Source organism: Ursus maritimus, unplaced genomic scaffold, assembly GCF_017311325.1.
Source record: "Ursus maritimus isolate PB19 unplaced genomic scaffold, ASM1731132v1 scaffold_14, whole genome shotgun sequence".
In the NCBI taxonomy this organism is placed as follows: Eukaryota; Metazoa; Chordata; class Mammalia; order Carnivora; family Ursidae; genus Ursus; species Ursus maritimus.
The window spans coordinates 54,593,934-54,616,996 of NW_024423786.1; the positions used below are offsets into that span (position 1 = coordinate 54,593,934).

A 23,063-nucleotide genomic window follows, 5' to 3' on the forward strand; every position below is an offset into this window, starting at 1 on the left:
GGGACTTGCCAAGGGCAGGGAGGCTGGGGGTGGGAGGCTCCCAGCAGGGCTGGATTTAGGGTGAGGAAAGTGACTCAGGGCGCGCAGACTTGGATGCTGTCTTCACCCGACATTCATCGTGCACTTCTGACTTTTTACAACAGCGCGTGAACAAAGTATTCATTCTGGGGCCTGAGTCCTCGGTGCAGGAGGCGAGTGTCTCTCCTGTGAGTCCTGCTCTGGGCCACCCCTCTCCTCCCTGCCGCGGGGGGGCTGGGGGCAGCAATCAGGCCACACACATCCGTCCTCTGCTCCGAGAACTTTTATTCCCTGGGTCCGGGGTGCTGCCTGGCTACAGGACCGACAGGACGGGACATGGGGGGGCGGAGGGGCTCACAGATTCTCCGGTGGGGGCGGGGCCACAGTCACGGCTGGGGAGGACATCGGCCAGTGCATGCAGGGATCAGTGGGGCAGTGGGTGCAGCTGGGTACAGTGGAGAAGGCCCAGGCTGGTGTCCGAGCTCGGAAGGTCAGCGCGAGCCTGGCGGGCGGAGGGCCGGCCCCGTGGCGCTCAGCGGCCCTGAGTTTGCAGTCTCTGCATCTGGAGGATCTGGCTCAGAATCCGCTGCACGTCTTCATCCATCTGACCCTGGGACGGCACAGCAGAGGGACAGCGAGCCTGGCACTCCTGGCCCCGCGTCCCTGGTCACTCCCGCCCCGCCCCCGAAGGCCGCGAGCTTCTCCCCTGGTACAGGTGGCGGCCAGGCGGGACTCACCTGAATGGCGTACAGGAGGTGTCTCCTATACAAGGCCACCACCGCACTGTGGTCCCTGGCAGCCTGCTGTGGGCGTCAGGGAGGGGCACTTAGAAAAGCAGGTCCCCCCAACATGCCCCAGAGCCCCCTTTACACCCAGAGCCCCTGCCTGGTGTGACAGCTGCTAAAACACTGAACTGCTTTCCTCCCCTGCCCCGTGTCCTCACCTTCAGCTGCTCCTGCAAGGCCTTGACCTGGCCTCGGAGGGCCTCCACCTCGGGGGAGCCTGGGGCCACTGGCTGGTCCTTCAGGGCCTCCTTAAGACTGAAGACTTCCTTGGAGAGCTCTGTGATCTGGGGGGAGCGGGGGGGACCTCCAGTCACCCTGAGCCTGGGGCCGGGGCGCTGGACCTCTCCAGCACCTTGGGAAGAGGCTGGTGAGGGAAGGTCACATCCTAGAGGCCAGCGAACTCCGGCCCGCGGGAGTCTGGCCCGTGAGCTAAGAATGGTTTTCATACTTGTAAATGGTTGGGGGAGATATGTCAAAAGAAAAATGGTATTTCATGACACAGGAAAATCAAATCAAAATCACGTTTCTGAGCTCGTACATAAAATTTCATTGGTCCGTTGCCAGGCCCATTCACGACACGTCAGAGCCGAAAACATGGACTCTGGCTCTTTCCAGAAGTTTGCCGATCCTGTCACAGCCCCTCTTGTGGATTCTGGAAAGGGGAGGCTGACAAAACAGGCGGCCCAAAGCTACCTGGCCTGGTGGGGCTGGATCAGGCAGCCCTGGGTTTGGATCCCTCCCTACCCCTTTCTTGCAGGAGATCTTGGGAAGACGACTTAACCCCTCTGAGCCTCAGTTTCCTTATCTGTAAAGGAAGGAGAGTCACAGTTCTCACCTTGACAGGTTACTGCGATTCTGAATAGAGGTTAAATCTAAACTATGCCTGGTAAACAGCAGGTGCTCAATAAATGCTGAGCTTTATTATTATACTACAGATCAGAGGTTCTCAACCAGGGGCCATCCTGCCCCCAGGCAACCCCAAGCCATGTCTGGGGACATCTGTGGTTGTCACGACTGGGGGTGCTCCTGGCATCGAGTGGGTGGGGCTCGGGCATGCTGCTCAGGACACCCCCGCCACAGAGAATGACCTGACCCAAGTGTGACTAGTGCCGAGCAGGAGAAATCCTGCAACAAATAAACTGTAATCTCGACCACAATGTAATTTTCATTTTGCAGAGGCAGTAATGGGCTCAGAGAGGTCAACTGACTTGTTCAAGGTCACACAGTGAGCTAGGGCTGGGTGACTCCATGGTAATGCACCTGGGGCTCTGGGAGTCACGTGCACTGTCCAATGAGTGAGCGACCTGACGTGTCACTCTGACGTGTCACTCTTTGCCTCTCAGAGTCTCGGCTTGCTCATCTAGAAAACAGGAATAAGAATGCCTTCTGGCTTTCGGGCTTAGAGGGAAATTAAAAGTGATAGTGTGTGAAAACCACCCGAGTCAATAGCCATGGGCTGCTGTCAACCATCATCGTTACCGAAGACCAGAACTGGGGAACTGGGGTCCAAAAGCTGGATGAACTGCTGTGTGGCTGTGAGACCTCAGGAAGTGGCATCCCCTCTCTGTGCGTTGTTTCTTCAAATGGGGACAATAAAAGCACCAATCTTACAGGAACTTGATGGAGCGTTAAATGTGTTAGTCCCTGTCAAACACATAGCTTGGGGCCTCGCATGCAGTAAGTGCTCAATAAACGTTACTATGTTTATGATTCATAGTTAGAACAGTAGCCCACATGTCTGAGTTGTCCCCTTCCTTCTCTGTGCCTCAGTCTCCCATCTAGAAAATGGGCAGATCTCCCAAGATTCGTTCACTGGGGACATTCTTGGATTTCCCCCAACCTCTGTTCGGCGGGAACCACCCAAGTGAGCGCAGGGAAAGGGGACGTACCTTCTTGTCTTTCTCCTTGGCCATATCCAGGGCCTCCTGGGCGCGGCTCTGGGCCTGGCGTGCCCGCTCGGCCTCGGTGCGGAGCCCCCGCAGCTGCTGCTCTGCTGTGGCCAGCTGGGCCTCGGCCGCGTGCCGCTCACTCTTCATGAACAACGCCTCCCTCTGCACCTGCAGCCCGAGCCCACGTGCGACCCTGAGGACATGAGGACCCCAGAGTCTCCCGACCCTTCTATTCTGCCCCGAGGACATTCACACCCATTTTGATATTGAGGAGTTCGACTCAGGGAGTTCTGGGTTCTTCCCGGACACCATGAACTTTCTGATCCAGTCTGACACTTCTGACATGCTAGCTGTGTGGCCTCAGACAACTGACGTAACCTCTCTGTGTCTGTTTCCTCATATGTAAAATCAGGGTCATAACAGCCCCCACTTCACAGAGTAATTGTGAGGAGGAAATGGACAAATACAGGGCATGTGCTTGGAACGGCGCCTGGCACCCAGGAAGTGTGATGTTCCTTTCTCTGTTCGTGTTGTGAAGCTTTATCAGTTTCTTACAAAAGGAAAGAAAACCAGAAGAATTTGCATGAAAAGCAAATCAGTGTCCAGAAGTCAATGACTCCATTTTCACAAAAATATCAAGATCAGAGCACTGTCAGCTTTGCAAACATTGACCCTGGGGTGGGGGCTCGGGGGTGGGGGGATATGGGCCTTTGTAGAAATAATAGAAATAATAGCTCCTGGGAAACGTGGAGGATAAGCAGATGTTCCACTCAGTACAGACTGGCTACGCCTTAACAATCAAAAAAGAAAATGAATATATAAAAAACCCAACAACTCAGCATCAAAATCTACTGGGTTCAAAATATTAGATTAAACATCTCTGGGCATAACATCCTCTTACGTTTGGGCTGAAGCATCAAAAATAATCCAAAGGCAAAATGACAAGCTCTAAACAGCCAGCTGGAAGAACCACAGGGAGATTTCAGGCCAGCAGAGAAAACGGTTGTCACAGTAAAAAACATCAGGGCAAAAAGCTGAATTCACTGCCTACAAAGCCACAAGTGCACGCTGATCCCTACCTCACACCATACACACAATTAGAGCTGAAGCACGAGAACGGCCATGGAACCAAAGCAATAACAGTCTGAGGGAAAGTGTGACCCTGGGGTGCACAGAGGACTCACAGACAAACCTCAAAAAGTGCCAACCGTTAGAAAAATGATGGGGTCGGGGTGCCTGGGTGGCTCAGTCAGTTAAGTGTCTGCCTTTGGCTCAGGTCATAATCCTGGGGTCCTGAGATCAACCCCCATGTCGGGCTCCCTGCTCAGTGGGGAGCCTGCTTCTCCCTCTGTCCCTTTCCTGCTTGTGCTTTCTCTTCCTCTCTCTAATAAATAAATAAAATCTTAAAAAAAAAAAAAAGGAAAGAAAAATGATGGGGTCAAAATGGCCAAAGGTTTTTAAGAAAGATAACACAAGTCGAGACATCTGAGAGATCAGAACGGCTTCAGGGTCAGCCATCCACCCAGAAACGCTAACAGGGTTAGGTGTCTACAGGACTGGAACCAATGGGCTGGACACACCCCATGGCTGCGGCTCAGACCGCCAAGTGGCCCCTGGCTGTGCTGGGCGTGGGCCTGGCCACGCTCACCTGGAAGACCTCGGCGCTGGTCTTCTCGTGCCGTCGTCCCAGCTCCTCCAGCTGCCCCTCCAGCCGGGCCACGTCAGCCTGCAAGGCGCCCACGATGCGCTCGTGCTCCAAGCGGGCCACGCTCCCCACACGCTCCCGCTCCAGCTCGGCCCGCAGCCGGGCGGCCTCCTTGCCCGTGGCCACCACCTCCTGCTCCAGGTTGGCCGCCCGGCCCCGCAACTCAAGGGCCTCCTCCTGCAGCCGGTGGTGCTCGGTGGCCGGCACCGCCGACTGACGCAGGGCCTCGGAAGCCTCACGCAGCTCCGCCAGGCCCCGCCGAGCCTCCTCGCAGGCCGCAGCCAGCTCAGCCGCTCGGGCCTCCGCTGCATCCCGTGCTTGGCCCAGCTCTGCAGCCGCTGCCCGCTGCTGCTCCCCGGCGGCCGTGGCAGTGGCCAGCTGCTCCCGCAGCACCTCCAGCTCCCGGCTCTGCTCCAGCCGCACCTCCTCCCGCCGGGCCAGCTCTGCCCGCAGGCCCCGGGCCTCCTCCTCGGCCAGCAGCCGGCCAGCCCGGGTCTCGTCCAGCCAGGCTGAGGCCGCCTCCAGCTCCCGGAGACGGGCGTCCCGGACTCGGAGGTCCTCCCGGGCCTGCTCCAGGGCGGCCCGTAGCTGGACCGCATCACCGCTGCCGCCCCCAGCAGCTCTGCCACCCTCGGCCTCGCGCATCCGCTCCCGAAGCCGGCCAGCCTCCGCCTCCGCGGCCTGGCACTTGCCGTGGGCCGCCTCCAACTCGGCGGCCGCCTCCCGCTCCCGCTGCCGGAGCGCCTCCTCCAAGCCACGAATCCTGCTCTCCAGCTCTGCTTGCAGCTGTTCGGAGGCCTCGGCAGCACCAGGGTGTAGGACTGGGCCCGGGGGGGCCCTCGGGGCTGTGGCCTCCACATGCGTGGGCTCTGTGCCTGCAGGCCCGGCCTCCACGGCACCCTCTCCATTGGCCTTCATTTCCGGTTCCTCTGCTTTCGGCTTTGTGGCCTCTGCTCCTGTGGCCTTTATTTCTGGATTTCCTCCCTCTTCCAGAGCCTCAGTTTCTGTGGCCTTGGCCCCTGTGGATTTTGTTTCAGTGGCTTCGGTGTCCATGGGTTTTGTTTCTGTGGCCTCAGCCCCCGTGGATTTTGTCTCTGTGGCCTCAGCTCCCACGGATGCTGCTCCCACAGTTTCCACTCCTGTAGCCTCCTCGTCTGTGGTCTCAGCTCCGTTCACTTTGGATCCTGGAGCCGTGGTGCTGTCAAGCTCCATTTCCATTGGCCCGTTCCTGGTGGTCTTGACTCCCGTGCCCCTGCCCTCCCCAGCAGCTGCCTCCTCTTCTCCAGGGGCCCCCCGTGTTTCCTGTCGCTCCAGTGCCCGCAGAGCCTCGGCATGCTGCCTGCGGAGCTGGTCGAACTCAGCCCGAAGAGAGTCATAGAGGGCCAGGGGGATGACCTCGGCTGACCCGTTCATCTCCATCTCATCCTTCTCGAAGCTCTCTAGGATCTGGGAGGTAGTGGGGAGCTGGCAGGAACTTGTGGCCATAGGGGCTCAGGGTGGCTCTGCCACCTTCCCTGCTCACAGACTCAGCTGTGTGCCCACCCTGACCCCCAAGGTAACAACCCCTCGGGTCCTCAGATCTGTCCCATCCCACCCTCCTGGGCCTCGGTTTCCTCACCTGGACCTTCTCCATCAGCTCCTGGTTTTGTCTGGTGAGTGCAGCCAGCTGCTCCTGCAGTGAGGCCAAGAGCTCCTGGGCTGAGGGGCTTAGCCGTTTGGAGAGCAGAGCCTCGGCCCCTGGTGGGCGCACAGAGTCAGCCCGGGGGGCCTAGGCCATAGGGGATGGGAACCGGGGGTCTGGAGCAGGGGGTCAGAGCCCCCAAGGCAGGCAGGTAGAATGAATAATGGGTGGGGGCCGACCTCCCTCCCAGCTTCAAACTCTCTCCTTGCCTGTGGGTCAAGGCTCCGTTTCCCGGGGGTGGGCCCAGGGACAAGGTGGACAGGGGTGCACAGAGGGAGGACGGGGGTGGGGGCTCGCCTGGAAAGTCAGACAGTTCGCCCTCCTCATCCTGCAGAGTGGCCACATCGTAGCTGGTGTTCTCCCGCTCATTCTGGGGGGGGGGGGATGGGGCCGGCTTGGGTCCTATGCCTGTTCCAGCCCCAGGACCCGCCCCCAAGAATCTAGAGGGGACAGGGGAGTTCATGGGTCTCTGTTGCTCCCCGGGAGCCTCAGACGGGCCGTGTCTGGGCCACAGTGTTTACTGTGTGCCGTCTGTGTGCCATGGGCTATGCTGGGCTCCCTGGGAAGGCCAGGGAACAGCCCAGCCACTGCTCAAATGTGTGACCATAGCCCGATGCCCGGGGGTGTATACGTGGCCTGTGTGTGTGGGACACAGAGAAAGGGATGCGGGGCTGTGTCCTCACAAGGTTGTGTCCGGGATCCTGCAGAGGGTCACATGGGGCTGAGGGTGTCTGCATGTGAGTACCGCCAGCTCCGGGGTTGTGGGTCTGTGGTGAGCACGGGGTGCGGTGTGTGGCCCCCCGCCCCTCCTGTGTGAGCGCCTGTGACTGTGTGTGATTTTGCACTTGTGATTTAGTCTGTGGTGTGTGTGACTGTTTCGACCGTGTTTGTGTACATGGGTGGGTGCGTGTGTGTGAGCACAGGTGCAAGTGGATGTTTGTGTAATCACGTACTGGGGGAAATGCTTGTGCATGTACATGGGTTTGTCGGTGTGTCGTCTGCGTGGGATGGAGAAGCATCTGCTGTGTAGGCGCCAGTATTTCTGGTGTGCGTGTGGGAGTACACATTCACGGATGCCCGCTGCGGCCGCCGGTTTTACGTGCAAGACCGTGTGTGTGAGCGCGGCTGTTCATCTCTGAGTGTCCAGGTTCCGTGTTTGGAGAAGTGTCCACTTTGTGCACGTACGTGGGTGGGTGTACTGTCTGTGATGGCGTGATTGTAGGTCTGACTGTTGTGTTCACGGGTGAGAGCCCGTAAGTGCACTGGTGCGGTTGTCCGGTAAGGGCAGCGGGATGGAGGCCCCGCCCCACCCCTTCCCAGACCCCGCCCCGCCCCTTCCCAGACCCCGCCCCCAGCCCACCTCCAGCAGGGACAGTCGGCTCTGCAGACTCTCCACCTCCCGTCCCAGGCTCTCCTTCTCCTCCTGCTTCTCCACCAGCAGCTGCCGCAGCTCTTGCACCTGGAAGTGGGGGCGGCAGTGGGGGGCTCAGCCAGACTCTGGGAGGAAACACAGGCTGCTGAGGGGCTGGCTTTCTCCGCACCTGCCACCTACCTGTCTCTCCAGGCTGTGGAGGGAGCTGGCCTCTGCCTCTGGCAGCTAATGGGAAGAAGGGGAGACAGGGCTTGAATCTGGGTTGGGGGTCGTCCCCCCCACCTCCGTAGTAGCCCCACCACCACAGACGTCATCGGCGGTGCACCTACTGCGTGCCCAGCACCCTGCTCTGCCCCCTGACTCATTACTAAGGTTTTACTGAGTGTCAGACCCTGTTTTGGGCCACTCATTCACTTGCCCACTCAAATACTCATTCTTCCAGTAAACATCAAGTGTCTCCTGTGAGCCAGTTATGGTCAACCACGCCTGTCCTCGTGGGCTTACAGTCAAATGGGTGAACGTGAATAAAATACAGGGCATGTCCAACAGCACTAAGTGCTTCAAATAAAAATAAAGGGAACTGGGAAGTGAGGGAGAGTTGTTACAATTTTAAATAGGGTAGGCAGGGGAGGTGTCTTTGGCAAGCGGTTTCTGAGCAAAGACGTAAAGGAAAAAAGAGGGAGGGAGCCACAGGAGCATCTGGGGAAGACTGCTCCAAGCAGACGGCACAGCACATGCAAAGGTCCTGGGACAGGACCAGGCCTGGAACACTGGGGGAACAGCAAGGAGGCCCATTTGGCTGGAACAGAGTGAACGAGGGTGGAGACAGGGAGGCAGGAGCTAGGAGAGATAAGGGGAGTCTTCCTTGCAAAACTGCACCCCACCCCAGGCTTAGTCCCAGGCCTGTGTCTCTGCGGCCCCTCACCTCCTGCTTCCTCCGTTCCTGGTGCTGCTCCAGGCCCCGGATCTTCTGCAGCAGGCGGCCCCTCTCCTGTCGCAGCCGCACGATCTCCTCATAGGCATCTTGATCGTCCTGTTCCCCCCGCCCGGGGGACCCACCACCCTCACGTGAGGTCCAGGGGCTGTCTCCTCCCATACCTGAGCCTGAGCCTCCCCCCTCCTGCCTGCCCCTCTTCCTCCTCCCATGGCCGGGGCATCTCTCACCGGCACGGGGATGCTGGCAGGGGGCTGAGGTGCTTTCCGCTTCTTGGTAGTCCCTCGCTTTTCATGGCTGGACACAGAGTTCTGGGGGAAGGGGGGAGGGGGCACATGGGGCACATGCCAGCCTCCTACCCAAATATGCCAGCCCAGCCCCACTATCTGTCATCAGCCCCAACTCAGCCTTCACTTCCTGTGTGACCTTGAGCATGTCCCTGCCTCTCCCTGGTCCCTGCTTGTCCCTGCATAAAAGGGCCCATACCTCCTGAGAGTTCCAGATCTTATGCTTTACTCTCTGCCCCTCTTTGTGCCTTCGTACACGGTACTAGACCGGACTGTCTACAAGTTCCCTTTCCCTGTGAAGCTGAGATGCTGTAGAGCTGGGAGGGAGAAAGAGGCCAGACCTGCCTGCTTCCCTGACCTACACCAGCCCTCACCAAACTCAGTTCCCTCTACCACCCCACCCCAGCCCCATGAGTTGGCCCCATCCCCGCAGTGTTCTCACCCAGTTCTGAGAGTTATGCTGTGGGTGCAGCTGTCACTTGGTGGCAGCATACCCTGAAGGTGGCATTCATCCCAAACAGGTCTTCCTAGGTCATAACCCTGGGAGAGAAGTCCATCTCCTCCTTCCCTTCCCATAAAGTTTGGGGCAAGGGTGGGAAGGTAGTGTGTGCAGGGGGAGGGGACTCATTCACTGCTTAGAGATCCATACCTGAGATGATGCCTCGCCTGAGTCATCCTCTAGGAGGGCGGGGAAAAGAGGGAAGCAGGGTCAGGCACTATGTTTTAGGGACTCCATTCCCAGCCCTAGGAAGGGCACTAGTGAGGGGACTGATGGCTGGGGTGGGCTCTCAATTCCCCGAGAATCAGAACTTTGAAAGTAGGACTCAACTACTTTTGCAGATGCTAATAGGAGGGCCCTTGGAACTCTCAAAAGGGGGGACAGTGGCACCTCCAGGATGGCCCATGTAGGGGTGCCAATTCTTAGGAAAGGCAAGGATCCAAGGATAAGGATGACCCAGAAAGCAGAGTGGACCCCTAGAGTATTCTAAAAGCTCTGGGGCTCCTTGAAACTGTTCTGAGTAGCAACAGGGGAAACATGAAACCTCCTGTAAGGCAGCTAATGGGGTACCTTGAAATGACCTAGAGTAGGGAAAGGGGTGACAAGAAACTGCTTAGAAGGAGACAGGGCGGGGGGGGGGGGCTTCCATACCACTGGGTGGTGAGGGGCGCTGGGCTGCCTCCTGCAGGAGGTGCAGAACGAGTTTGTCTCCTGCTAGGGCACCATAGTGAGCTGCGTCCTGGCCCAGTGCGTCAGTGATGCCCGGCTCGGCCCCGCCTTGCAGCAGCACCTCCACTGTTTCGGGGCTGGCCCCCTCACAGGCCAGCATCAGGGCTGTCCTACCACGAGAGGGGGCTACTGAGGAAGCGAGGACATTCTCAAACCCCCAAGCCCTCCTCAACACCCAGGCTGGGGTGGGGTGGGGGGAGAGATCCACCAGACCCCCAGCCACAGAAGTTAGGAGACTTGTCCAAGGTCACACAGAATACAGTAGACTAACTGGAAGGGGAGATACGTACCTGCCCTGCAGGTCCTGGTCATTTGCAGCTGCCCCCTGCTGCAGGAGGAGGCGGCACAAATCTGTGTGACACATCTGAGCTGCTATGATAAGGGGCGTTGTACCTGACTGGTGGAAATTAGGGAAAGGATGAGACAAAAGGTGAGAGGCTGACCTTGGGAGGTAGGCAAGCCTATAGGAGTGCCCCTGAACTTCACTCCAGACCTTTTCACACTTTTTAAAGGGTGCCTGGGAAGCTGCCACTTGGTGACGGTGTACCTCAAATACGGCATCTTTCCCAAAAAGATCCCAGAGGCTCACCCGATCTCGGGGATTCAGATGTGCCTTGAAGGAGCACAGCATTTCTGAGCAGGAGATGCAGCCGCCAGCCGCTGGAAAAAGAGGGAGGGTAGGTAGGGCAAAGTTTAGACATTTTCTGGGGGCCTTCTGCCTGGTGTGCTTCTTATTCCCTCTTTCATGAGAAGCTCTCACCTTCCCTAGGAGGGCAAAGGCAAAGGTATGACTCCTATTTTACAGATGAGGAAACAGGTCCAGCCAGGTCCACGGTCAGCCAGCAGGGTCAGAGACAGAGCTGTGGACAGGGTCTGCTAACCCGCTGTCCCAAGCTCTTTCCACATTCCATCATGGCTCCTTCTTAAGGTGGAACTTTTGACTAATTTTTATGTATTTCCGCTCTTTGACTTAACTAGCATTGTGTACCTACCATGAACCAAGCCTCACACAGACAGCGTTAATGTTAACGATCACACGGTCAGCTGAGACTGGGCAGGCTTCTTGGGGTTGGATCTGAGTTTTCAAGGTGAAAGGGCGAGGGCAGAGGTTTCTTAGTAGGCAAGAGCCGTGAAGTGGGGGAGAGCTTGGTGAGGTCAGGGAAGTGGGAGACAGTGTGTTATGTCCAGAGCCGCAAGGAAAGAAGGGAGGGTTTCGTGCTAGGGAGGCACTGGAAAAGTCAACAAGCTCCGTATGATGACCTGCTGTGTGCCTGAGGGGCTATGGCATTTTGTTTTCTGCTGTAATCCCCATGCTTAGAACGGAGCCTGACACACACAGCAGGAACTTGATAAATATTTATTCAATGAAAAAACCTAGTGAGCTTCCAGTGTGACCAAAGTTGGCAGCATACCACTAGGTGGCAGCATACTCCAACTGCAGGGAAGTTTTAACCCCCAAAGCAAACACAAATGCATTTCGTGTTCCCAAAAGGTCAGCCGTTTCTTGAGTCATTAGTGAAAGTCATGCCCTAATCTCACGGGCATGGTGGACAGATGTCGAGCTGGGATCTGGTTCCGGCAGGTGGGTCCCTTCCCCTCCCTCACGAGGGAGTTGGACTTAATGAATTTGAAGGATGCTTGGACCTTTGGCCTTCCAGAGATCCCCTAGGATTTGGTCAAAGGAAATTGCACTCTGGTCACCGCCCCCCCCCCACCCCCAACACGGCCACCGTGGTTGTCACCCAAGCCTGGCAGACATCAGGCTGTGCTTTGGGGTCAGACAGCCTGGGTCTTCCCTACTTTCTTGTGGGCGAGCCTCAATCACTTTGCCTGTCCAATGGGGTGACTGTCTGTGGCTCAGAGGGTTGCTGAGTATTAATGCTGAGCCCCAGCAGCTGCACACAGCAGGTACTCCGTGAGGAAGGAGGAAGGAGGCAGAACGTCCATGGTAGGTCCCCGATACAAGAATCCCCAGCCTAGCACCCTCTGGGGCATGGTGAGCACAGAGCGACACTGGGCTTCACCCACCTGCATGATGCAGGGCCGTCCACCCACTGCTGTCCACGACATCCACCATGCAGGACGCCTGGGGGGGAGGGGGGCGGGTCACTGGAGGTTCTCTAGGAACTGCCCCTTCTTGGGCTGTGCTGGAGTTCAGGCTCCTAGCCTTACACTTCTTCCCTCCCCCATCTCCTCACGGCCCCCAAGTGACTTGGCTTTTATGAAAATTGGTGAGAAAGGAAATCGCTGGGAGCTCGGGAGAAGCTGGGGGTTTGGGGGCTCGTGGGAGCTCTGAGAGTGGCTGTGGCTAAGAACAACCTAGGGTTTGGGGGAGAAGCTGGGGCTCAGGAGATATCTGGTACTGGGAGTATATCTTGGGTGTGGGAAGTATCTGGACACTCGGGGAGTATCTGGTTGTCCAGGGAGTAACTGGGGCTCAGGAGTGAAAGAGGCTAAGACATATCTAAGATTCAGAGAGTATCTGGGGGCTTGGGGAATTTCTAGAACTCAGGGAGGGGGGTAGGGGCCAGAGGAAGGAAGCATCTAGGGTTGAGGGAGTATCCAATACAAGAAAGTAAATGACCTGCAGTAGTTGCTTCAAGCACTGTGGGTGCCCGTACTTGGCGGCCAGGTGGAGGGCACTGTAACCTGCAAGGCAGGGAGAGTCTGCTTGGGCTCCACATATTCAAGGTGCTTCCAGCCGCTCCCCAAACCTGTGTCAACTATTTCTGATGAGCTTCCCCGTGTCCAGTAAGTCCCCAGACCCCGGGTACTTCTCCAAACCATGCTACTCCCTGTGGCCAGAGACTCTCCATGCTCCAGCTAGCCTGCCTCCCAGCCTACACTCCACTCCCATGCGCTCCTCAAGCCCTCCTGCCCTGGCGACTCCCCACGTTCACAGCCATGCTATGTACTCAATGACACTGCCCCTCGGAATCCAGCTGTCCTGTATGTTCCTGCCAGTCCATAAACCCTTGCTATTCCGTGCGCTGTCTCCCCTCTTTGATGCTCTACAAATCCCCAGCTGCCTCACACATTGCGGCTGCCCTGCCCGTTATGGTACCCCAAAGCTTCAGACACGGCTGTGCCCCACGCCAACTTACCTCCTGAGCTCCAACTAGTCCCTTTGGCCATGCATTCTATCCCGGACATTCCCTCAGGGCCCTAGTGAAGTCATACACCCAGATTCTCCTTTTGTCCCAGCTATCCCAGAGCTCCAGCTACTCCACATACCTGAGATACTCCCCCCTAACCTCTACTTGCTAGTCTCCTGTCCGCAGATACTTCTCAAGCTCAGGTACTCCTCTGTTCTTCTGACTTAACCACTACCTGAGTCCTGGCCACTCCCGGACCACAAGCTGTCGACTGACCCTGATTGGTGCCACCTAGAGTCTTTTTCCGCAGGCAAGGCAGCCTGACACGTCCCTGTGCCTCCCTGGGAGCACTGAAAGGAACTCCCCCCTTTTCAGCAGGTCACGGAAGCCATGGAGCAGGGCCCGACTGGACCTTCAGGCTGGGCACCTGATCTGAGCTCCTCGTCCCCCCGCCCCCCCAGGGCCCGGCAGGCAGTACCTGCCCCATCCGAGCTCATGACGTTGGCGCCGTGAGCCAGCATCACCTCCAGGCAGCTGGCCGCACCCCTCATGGCAGCCAGGTGGAATCTGGAGGTCAGAGATGGGGCATCAGCTGCAGGATGGCTGCCCCTCGTCCCTCACACCCCCCAGGGCGTGGGCACTCACGCAGACTTGCCCTCGGGGTCCAGCTTCGTGGGCACCAGCCCCTTGCGGGTGATGAGGGCGGCCACCCGCGCCGCGTCCTTGCTCTCCACGGCCTGTAGCAGCCGCTCGTCACTTTTGCCCCACTCCTGGCTCTGCGGGGCACACCCAGAGGGTCGTGGGGCCAGGCGATCACTGCCCCCTCCCTGCGTCCCCTGGCCAGGGCTCCAGGCTTCACCACCTGCTCCTGGGCACTTGCCTGGCGCCTGCCTCTGGCTGCCGGCTTCGGGATGGGGCAGGGGCCGCAGGGCGGGCAGGAGCCAAGGTCAGTGGGGCTGAGTCGCAGCTGCAGGGGGAGGTAGTCCTGGGCGGGGGTCTGAGATAGCATCCCCCCAGCCTGCATCCCCCAGCACTGCCCCCAGCTCCACCCTACACCCACTACCAGCATCATGCTATTAAATTTCCCCCAGATCAGCCCCCAGCCTGTCCTTCCCAACATCACCCGCACCTCCAAAATCTTCCCATAGGAGCCCCTAAAAAGGTCCCTTTAAATGTCCTTCAGAACTGTCCTCTGTCATCCATCCTTCTTAAACTGACCCCGAAGTGCCACAATTGTCCCCTAAATGTTCCAAGACCTGTTCCCCAAAAATCCCTACTTAGCATGAAATGCATTCCGAACTGTCTTCCCCAAATTCCTGAAGTTTCTCCAACATCGTCCCCCCAAATGACCGCAACATCTGTCCTAAAAATGTCCTTCCAAAAAAATCCCTTGAATGTTCTCTGAAATTGTTCTCCGAATGTCAATAGATTTTCCCCAAAATGATCCCTCGAAATATAGTCCAAATTGTCCCCTCAAACAAACCCACCCAAAACTGTTCCCCAAAACTGTCCCTCCATATGCCCTCTATATTTTCCAGTGTCCCCAATCTGTTCTCAAAACTGCCTCCCAGAATGTCCCCGAGTTTCCCCAAATGACCCGCCCATCCCCCAACCTCTGCCCCCTTCCCCCGCAACCCCCTCACTCCCGGTCCGTCCCGGGTCTCGGGGTGGGGGTCCAGGCCGGGCGCGGCCAGGGGCGGGGAGCGGCGGGGTGGGGAGGGGAGAGTAAGGGCCCGAGTCCCGCCCGCTCCCGCGCCCCCTCCCCTGGCCCTACCGCGGAGGAGGTGGCGGTGCACACGCACAGCTGCTTCATGGCGGCCAGGGCGCCGGGTGCCGGGCTCCGTGCTCCGGGAGGCGACCGGGCCAGAGGAGGGGTGGGGAGGGGCGGGGGGGACCCGAGGGAAGGACTTGGGGGGGTTAGAGGGAGGGGCTGGGGAGTCCGGAGGGAGGGGCTGAAAGGGACCCGGAGGGAGGGGCTGGGGCCTGGGGGGGGCCCGGAGGGAGGGGCTGGGGGCTAGAGGGGGCCTGGAGGGAGGGGCTGGAGGGGGCCGGGAAGAGGGGCTGGGGGTCCGGAGGGAGGGGCTGGGGGTTGGGGGGAGGGGCTGGAGGAGCCCGGAGGGGCACTGGAGGGGGCCCGGAGGGAGGGGCTGGGAGCTGAGGGAGGGCCCGGGGCGAGGGGTTGGAGGGGGCCCGGAGGGAGGGGTGGGGGGACCTGGAGAGAGGGGCAAGGGGACCCAGGGGGTGGGGCTGGGGGAACCCAAGAGGGAGGAGCAGGAGGCTGGAAGGGGGTCTGGAGGGAGGAGCCGGGGGCTGGAGGGGGCTCGGAGGGAGGGGCTGGGGGCTGGGTCCGGAGGAAGGGCCCGAGGGAGGGGCAGGGGGGACCCAGAGAGAGGGGCAGGGGGACCCGGAAGGTGGGGCTGGGGAAGCCCGGAGGGAGGGGCAGGGGGCTGGAGGGGGTCCGGAGGAAGGGGCAGGGGGGGACCCAGAGAGGGGCAGGGGGACACGGAGGGTGGGGCTGTGGGAGCCGGGAGGGAGGGGCAGGGGGGACCCGGAAGGAGGGGCTGGGGGATCCAGAGGGAGGGGCTAGAGGGGACCAGAGGGAAGGGATGGAGAGCGCGGGAGGGAGGGGCCGGAAGGAGGGGCTGGGGGTCCGGAGGGAGGGACTTGGGCGGACCCGAGGGAGGGCTCGGGGTCCGGCAGAGCTCAGCCGCCGGGCCAGCGCACCCCGCCCCCTCCCGGAGGCCCCGCCCCTACGGCCGGGGTCGTGTCGAGGAGGGGCTAGGCTCGGACCGGGTGAGGCCTGGGCACTCCCTGACCTTCCTGCCCAGAGAAGGATGCGGCCAAGGAGGCTGGCTCCCTGGCCCCCGTAGGCTGCCCGCTGGATCTCCAGGGACCCGCCTGCAGCGTCTCCGCCTCGTCCGAGCTGGCCGCGGGTCGCAGGTGACTCCGGGCCCTCTCCCTGGCCATCGTTCACGCACTCACGCACCAGGGGGACCCAGTAGTCTGACAAACTTGAATCTGAATCCTGGGCCCTACCCCCAGGCCCTCCACACTTAACACCTATGCGACCCGGCCAAGATACTTGCTTACCTGCTCCGGACTTCACTTTCCTCACCTGGAAAATGGATTTCAAAACAAACAGTAGCTACTGCACGCGAGGGTTAAGGGGAGGACTGATGAGATCGTTCAAGCAAAGCACTCATCAGTGCCAGGCACATAGTGCAGTAAACACGGATTCATTCGTCAAACACGGATGTGCTTGTGCCCGTGTGCATATCTAATGCTGAATCCTGAGGACACAGACCATCGTAGGTGGTCAGTAAAATGACCAAAACACGGAGAAGACCCAGCTTCTCCCAGGGGCTGGTAGGATCTGTGTCCCCTGGGTGTTCTCTCAGACTTGGGGTCCCTTGACAGCGGGCCAGGCCAAGGCCTCCCTGACACAGGCCAGGCACCCCACGGTGGGGTGGGGGTGTTGGTAAATGTTTGCTAAGTGAATGAATGACTCACAAGGCCAGGCCTTCCAAGCCATGTGAATTTCAGTCATTGAGTCCATTGTCCTATTGGGTGCCTGGTGCTGCCCGGGGCACTGGCTCCCAGTGGTGACAAGACACATGTCCCTGCTATCCCTGGGGTCCCTGGGGAGACATATATGTACACCCAGGGACTGATGAACCAGTGTGATCAGGGCTGTAATAAGGGAAGCCCAGGCCAGCTGGGAGCTCAGAGAGGACTCCTGCCACCGGGGAGTCTGGGAGGGCTTCCTGCAAGAGAGGGCATCTGAGCTGAAACTTGGAAGATGGGCAGGAGTTGGGGGGTGGCAGAGACAAGATCAGGTTCAGGAGAAATCATGAAATTATCACTTACCTCCACCAGCCCAGTTGCCTGTACCCTGGTCCAGGACCAGGTGGTTGGGGGTCATACTTAAAGGTAGGACAGAGGAAGAGGTGTGTCCACGGAAGGAGGGGGAACCAGGAATGGGGGAGATCAGGGAAGTCATGAGAGGTTCCAAAAGGTGGGATGGCCCACTGTGTTGATGGGTGCAAATTCACGAAAGGGCCACGGGGTGGGTGGGGCGGGACACAGGGATGAGAGGGGAGAGAAGGGATGAGTGTAGAGATGGAACCTGGGGTCAGCAGCCGTGATGGCAGACAGGAAGGGGGAACATCAATCCAGCTTGGTCATGTTATGCACACTGCATGACTTTGGGCCAGTCATGCTCCTTCTCTGGCTCTCAATTCCCCAACTGCTAAATGGGGTGGATAAAGCAACAGGAACCATAGAGCTGGGTTCCTCCACCGAGGCACTGCAGACATTCAGGGCCAGATCATTCTCTGTCGGGGGGCTGTCCTGGGCACCAGGGGGCTGAGCAGCATTCCTGGCCCCCACCCACTCGATGCCAGGAGCGCCCTCAGACATCCCTAGATATGGCTCAGTGTCCCTGGGGGGCAAGATCTGTCTGCCATTCTTCTTAGGACACCTATGGGCAGGAGGAGGGAGAGGTGGGGCAGATAAATGGAAAGTTTGGTAATAAGCGATTGGGGAGGGGTGGGTGTTGAGGGCTCCTGTCTCTCACACCCGAAGGCCGAGTGCCCCTCTCAGCCTTGGGAGGAAACTGAAATGGATCTCCCAGCTCGGGCCTCGGATTTCCTCCTCTGTCCTCCTGGATACCATACAAGCTCAGACAAACACCCCTCAAACCACCCCCAGGGGCTCGGTCCAAGTCTTGACATCACCTGACTCCTCTCTCTCGTGCCACATTCAGTCCACCAGCCAACCCCACTGCTGTCAACCCGATCCACGTACCCATTCCTACCTGCGGTCCAGCCCCATCACTGTGGGCTCCACGTGGGGACACCTCCGCTCTGGTCTCCTAGCCCCTGCCCTTGTCCCCAGCTTCCCGAAGCCCGCGTCAGCTTTTGGCTCGCTCCTGCTCAAAAGCCTCCAACAACCTCACTCAGCGTAAAATCCAGACTGCTGTGGGGGTGCCCAAGGGTCTACAGCAACTGGTCCCTGGGGGCTGAATCCCAGCCTGGTTTTGTGGAGCTCCAGAGATAAGAAAGGTTTTTATATCTATAGGTGGTTGGGAGGAAAAATCAAAAGAAGCGAATATTTTGTGACCCACGAAAGTGACATGAAACTCACATTTCGGTGTCTATAAATAACGGTTTATTGGACGGAGCCTCGCCCATCTGTTTGCAGCAGTCTATGGCTGCTCTCAAGCTGCGGCGGCCGAATTGAGGCCTGAGGGCCCTGAAGACAAAAATATTACTGCCCGGCCCTTTACAGGGAGAACTGGCCCACCCCTGCTCTAAACAGCACCCTGGTCAGACCCGTCCTGTCGCAGTGGCCTCCTTTCTGGTCCTGGCCTCTGCTCTTGCAGTGTTCTCCATCTGGGGCACCCGCCCTCCCCCACTGTCCACACGGCCTGTTCCTCTCCTGTTGTCCACACTGGCACCCGAAGAGGGTTTTTTTGTTGTTGCTCTTCTCCCCACCTGATGCCACACCCCTTCTGAATACATTCTGTTTCCTCTTGGCCTATTCCCCTACGATGTCAGAGAGGACAGCATTAAACCAAACACGGGGCCCTTAGGAGCGCGGGTCCGTGAAGCCAGCCCTGATCTCCAGCACCTACCACAGGGTCTGGCACGTGGTAGGGACCCAGTAAATGTCTGTTGAATGAATTAAAGAAATAGTAACTCTGGAGAATAAAAATGAGAGACAGACAGGCTTTCCAAGAAGCAGAGAGGCACTGGGAATCTATGAACCTCTAAAAACTCCGATCTCCTTGCTTGTGGGATTTTTCTAAAACCTGAAATAAGGGCAGGAGGCCGGTGGGAACCCAAGGACGAGGCTCACGGCTCCAGTTAAATCCCATCTTACGGATGGGAACACTGAGGCCCAGAAAGGCTCTGAGAAGGCTCAGAGCAAGTATGACGATGTGTTGGGGCCTTGAAGGAAAGGCTGGTGGTAAAGAAGCAGAAAGGAGCGGGGAGGGTAGGCCAGGCGGCAGGGAGGATGGGACCGAGGTGTGGTGGCTGGGCTGCGTGCTGAGAAGAGGGAGCGAAAGTTCCCAAGAGCCAGCTGGGGGCGGGCAGCGGGGGTGTGTGTCTGTGTGTCTGCAGTCACGAAGTCACGGTGTTTGCTTTCGTCCCTCTGGGAAGCTGAACAAAAGCCGAACCTGACTCCTGCTGTCCGCCCAGAAACTGGAGCCGGCCAGGGGAGGGAGGGACAGTGAGCTGCCCGAGATGCCTGATGGGGGATGCGGAGGACAAGCTTCTCCCCGGCCACCCCCAGGCCTCTTGGCGGTGCTGCTGCTGCTGCCTCCGCTCCAGCCCAGCCTCCTCCCCGCCTCCCAGACACCCCAGTCTGAGGCTTTAACACCTGTCCGCCCCCCCCCCCACTCACCCCTACACCTGTGCTACACGCCCAATACACCCATGTCCCAAATTAGGTGTCTTTGGGTTTTTTAGTTGCACAAACTTTTCAAAGGATTCGATTTCAATATAATTCTACTTTTGAAATTAAACAATTACATGGTTTGGGTTACCACTGGGTACAACATCACAGGAACTCTTGAGGGGTAAACGTGAACAGTCCACCTTAGGAACGGGTTCCAAACAGGATGAAGAATTTTAGGATCGTTCTGCAATGAATGAATCTGACTCCGTGCCACATTTTGTGGGTGGTTCATGAGCCATTTATTCCTGTCTCTGTCTGTCCCTACCTTTCTCTTTTTTGTCAGGAGATACCCCGCCCCCAACAACCTGGGGGAAGTCTGCTGACTCGCTTCCTAGCTGTGTGACCTTGGTCAAGTTCCTTAACCTCTCTGGGCCTCCTCTCCTCATCTATAAAGTGGGATAATGAAAGCTCCTAGCCCGGACGATTGTTATGAGAAATCAATACGCTAACATCTGCAAAGCACATGGTAAGCTCCTTATGGTGTCCGAAAACACGCAGATGAAACGAAAACAAATACATAAAACCAAATACAGGTGAAATAAGTGAAAATGAATTCAATGATATTATATTTAAATTTTTAAAAATTAAATTAAAATAAATCAATGGAAAAGGAATGTTAAGCTTAATAAATTGCTGGCATCAATAAGATGAGTTGGGAAAACTGAGGGGGCCACCGGAGGCTGGGGACAGACCCAGAGTCACCCAGCTAGCCGGGAGGAAGACGCACTCAAACCCAGAGCTGCCCGACTTTACAAGCAGGCATGTTCCTCTGCTCCCTCATTTTGGCTTTCCAGGACTCCTCAGGCTGGGCCCGCTCACACGCTCTGTTCCAGCCCAAGGATCCTGCTCGTTGTCCCCAGATGCCCTGACTCAACCAGGCCTGGCCCAGCCTCTGCACATTTGCTCACACTGGTCTCTGTCCTCTAACCCTAGATTCTCTCAATCTGTGCCCTGGACCGGCCCCCACACTGGCAGGGACTTGGGGAGCCAAGAAGGAGTGAGTATGACTGAAGAAGGAACATCTCCCTCTGGGAGTCCACAGTCTAAGGTATGGCTGCTTGGGAAGCCAGCTCCAGCCCACCTCAGGGCCTTTGCACTGGCTGTTCCCTCTGCCTGGAATGCAGTTCTTGAAATATCCACACAATTCCCTCCCTCTTTCCCTTCTGGTCTTTGCTCTGATATCAGCTCCTCGGTGAGGCCTTCCTTGACAACTTGCTTTAAAATTGCAACCATCTCCCTTGCCCTGCATGCTCCCTTTCCTTGCTTTCTTGGACGCCATGGTACCCAAAAAAAAAAAAAAAAGCCTTGCCCTTATTCCTCTTGTTTGGTATCCATCCCCCACTCGGCTGTCAGTGCCACAACGTCAGGCATTTCCTCAGTGCCCACAACAGGGCCTGATACAGACATTTGCTGAATGAATACTCAAAAGCAAGAGATAAGGGTCCCCGAGAAATTGAGTCCTCAGAAAAGCAAGTGGTCACTGGAGCTTGGGAGAACGAGATTCTTCTGGAAGAAGAGTTTCTGGCATCAAATAGGCTGGGGGCTGTAGAAGGTGTGACAGGCAGCAATGCACCCAGGAGAGGGCTTTCCCGGTAGAGGGAACAGGCGGGGCAAAGGTCTGGTGGCTGGAAACCCAGCAGGAAGCAGGGGGGACAGGAGGGCAGCAGGGAGCAGTAGACAGGAAAGGGAGGAGAGGGAGCAGAAGCTAGGGGTGGGTGGTGAGGAACCTCGGGAGAGTCCTGAACAGGGAGGGGCCTGGTCATATGGAAGCTGCCAGAAGGATCACAGGAGGGGCAGAGGACCATGCTCCAAAGGCCCAATGGCTCCTCAGCCAGGCCCTGGGGCGTATGAGCCTGAAATCGGGGGACACTGGGCATCTCAGTGGCCTCAGACTCACCTCTGTCTTCTTAAATCGCGCCCGGAGCGTCTTCATGGCCAGCAGCTGTCGGTTCTCCTCAACCCAGGCCACCTGGGGAAGCACGAGAGTGGGCTGGGGTGAGGTACCTGGTGGGCAGGAGGGTCACCCACCTCCCCCTCCTCAAAAGGACCGCTTCCTCTGCCCGGGAGCCACCTCAGACTCTAGAGCAGGACCCAGACACAAGACACCCCATCTCCTCACCGCTGTGTGTCCTTTGGCAGGTCACTCGCCCTCTCTGAGTTTCACCTTCCTCATCCTCAAAAGGAGGGAGATAACCCCCTTTTGACCAACTTGTGGTAGGTTTTCAGTGAAGTCCCCAGCATAGAGCCTGGTAAACAGTAGGTGCTCAATACATGCACCTCACCAGTATTCTTTGTTGTCCGAGCAGATCCAGCTTTTTCTGGTCTCCAAGCTTCCATCTGTGCAGTTACTTCTACACAGAATGCCCTTTCTTCTCCTTCCTCCCTGGTGAACTCCTTTTTACTCTTCACAGCCCAGTTCCAAAATCCCGTGTTCTGATGAGCTTTGCCTGTTGTCCACAGGCTGAACTCTTAACTTGTCAAGCTGGGATTCCCTGGCCCTAGCTGGGTCCCTTCCTCTGCCCCAGCCCTGGCTTTGCAGGCTGCAAGTGTCTGGGCAAGTACTGTCTTCCTGAACAGTGAGGGGCTCCTGGGGGCCAGGCCCAGAGCTGAGACCTCTTAGCACAAAGGCACGTTTCTTGGATAATCAGGGATTATCTGCAGCCAAGTCCCCTTACAGCAGGCTTGCATGGAGGCAAGCCACCCCAGGTGAGCAGAGGTCTGGGGGACGGCTGTGTACACGTACGTGCACCTGTCCGTCCACCTGGGCCTGTGACATGTTCTTTGCATGCACAGGCATGGAGGACAGGCAGACACATCCCGGGGTGTGCGGCCAGGGATTCCTTCCTATTTCGAGTCGGATTTCTACGAAGGCATGTCCATCACCTGTCCAACCTGCCTGTGAATTCTCGAAACTATCCTTCCACCTGTCTGCTCACCCATCCATCCACCTGGGCATCCGTCCTCCTACCCAAGCACGTACGCAGCCATCCCCTGGCTACCGGCCACCAACGCACCTTCTCATGGTCCTTCATGACCCTTCAATCATACTTCATTCACCGTCTACCCACCATCCATCCGCCCACCCTGTACACCCAACACCCACCCGTACACCCAACACCCACCCTACCGTGCATTCGTCTAATTCACCCTTCCATCTCCCCACCCATCTATCTACTGACTACCCATTCATCCACCCACCCCTCCACCCATCAACGTACCCATTCACTCAGCACTCACCCTACCCTTTTTCTACCACCTCTGTCTCAATCACACCCAGACAGGGTGTAAGAAGACACCCAAGAGGAGTCCACAGGTTGCCTGGGCAGGAGGGGATCCATGGGCTTGGGGGACGGGAGTAGCTTCCTGGAAGAGGTTATGATATATAAAGGAGGGCCTGATGGCCAGGCAGGTTGCTGAGAGGGGCAGCAGCAGTTAAAGAGGGTATGTACCCTGGACAACGCAAACGCTGGGAAGCGGGAAGTGCATGCATGAGTGTGAATGTGTGTGTGGGGGGGGCGCTTGGGGAGCTCCTCAGCATAGCGGGGACATATACCATACACGGGCCTCTCCTTGCTCCCGCGCACCAGGACTCAGAGGCAAGGGGCTG

At 57.9% G+C, this 23,063-nt stretch overlaps 1 protein-coding gene across 4 annotated transcripts; it reads right to left on the bottom strand.

Moving 5' to 3' along the window:
* Window positions 1-321: 321 nt before the first annotated feature.
* On the bottom strand, window positions 322-21,792 carry ANKRD24 (ankyrin repeat domain 24). Of its 4 annotated transcripts, XM_040628191.1 has the most exons (23): window positions 21,354-21,792; window positions 13,875-13,961; window positions 13,640-13,770; window positions 13,473-13,561; window positions 12,484-12,548; window positions 11,928-11,985; window positions 11,734-11,755; window positions 10,489-10,564; window positions 10,190-10,296; window positions 9,825-10,009; window positions 9,715-9,728; window positions 9,321-9,347; window positions 8,615-8,695; window positions 8,376-8,483; window positions 7,631-7,675; window positions 7,439-7,537; window positions 6,376-6,448; window positions 6,016-6,134; window positions 4,341-5,843; window positions 2,693-2,860; window positions 962-1,087; window positions 756-821; window positions 322-628 (listed from the first exon to the last, which is right to left on the bottom strand). In XM_040628191.1, exons 1-23 carry the CDS (start codon window positions 21,387-21,389, stop codon window positions 551-553), a joined length of 3,363 nt encoding a protein of 1,120 aa, XP_040484125.1. In that variant the 5' UTR covers window positions 21,390-21,792; the 3' UTR covers window positions 322-550. The 4 variants fall into 4 exon arrangements, with proteins under 4 accessions (XP_040484125.1, XP_040484126.1, XP_040484128.1 ...); XM_040628192.1 differs by lacking the exon at window positions 11,734-11,755 and having other exon boundaries at window positions 10,489-10,559; XM_040628194.1 differs by lacking the exons at window positions 11,734-11,755; window positions 13,875-13,961 and having other exon boundaries at window positions 10,489-10,559.
* Window positions 21,793-23,063: the final 1,271 nt, after the last annotated feature.

Coding starts and splice junctions, on each gene's coding strand:
- ANKRD24 (XM_040628191.1), bottom strand. CDS start 21,389: ATGAAGACGCTCCGGGCGCGATTTAAGAAGACAGAG. Junction 11,756..11,927: donor GACGGCCCTGCATCATGCAG/GTGGGTGAAGCC, acceptor CAACCCTCTGAG/CCACAGACAGTCACCCCATT. Junction 10,010..10,189: donor GACCAGGACCTGCAGGGCAG/GTACGTATCTCC, acceptor CTCTCGTGGTAG/GACAGCCCTGATGCTGGCCT.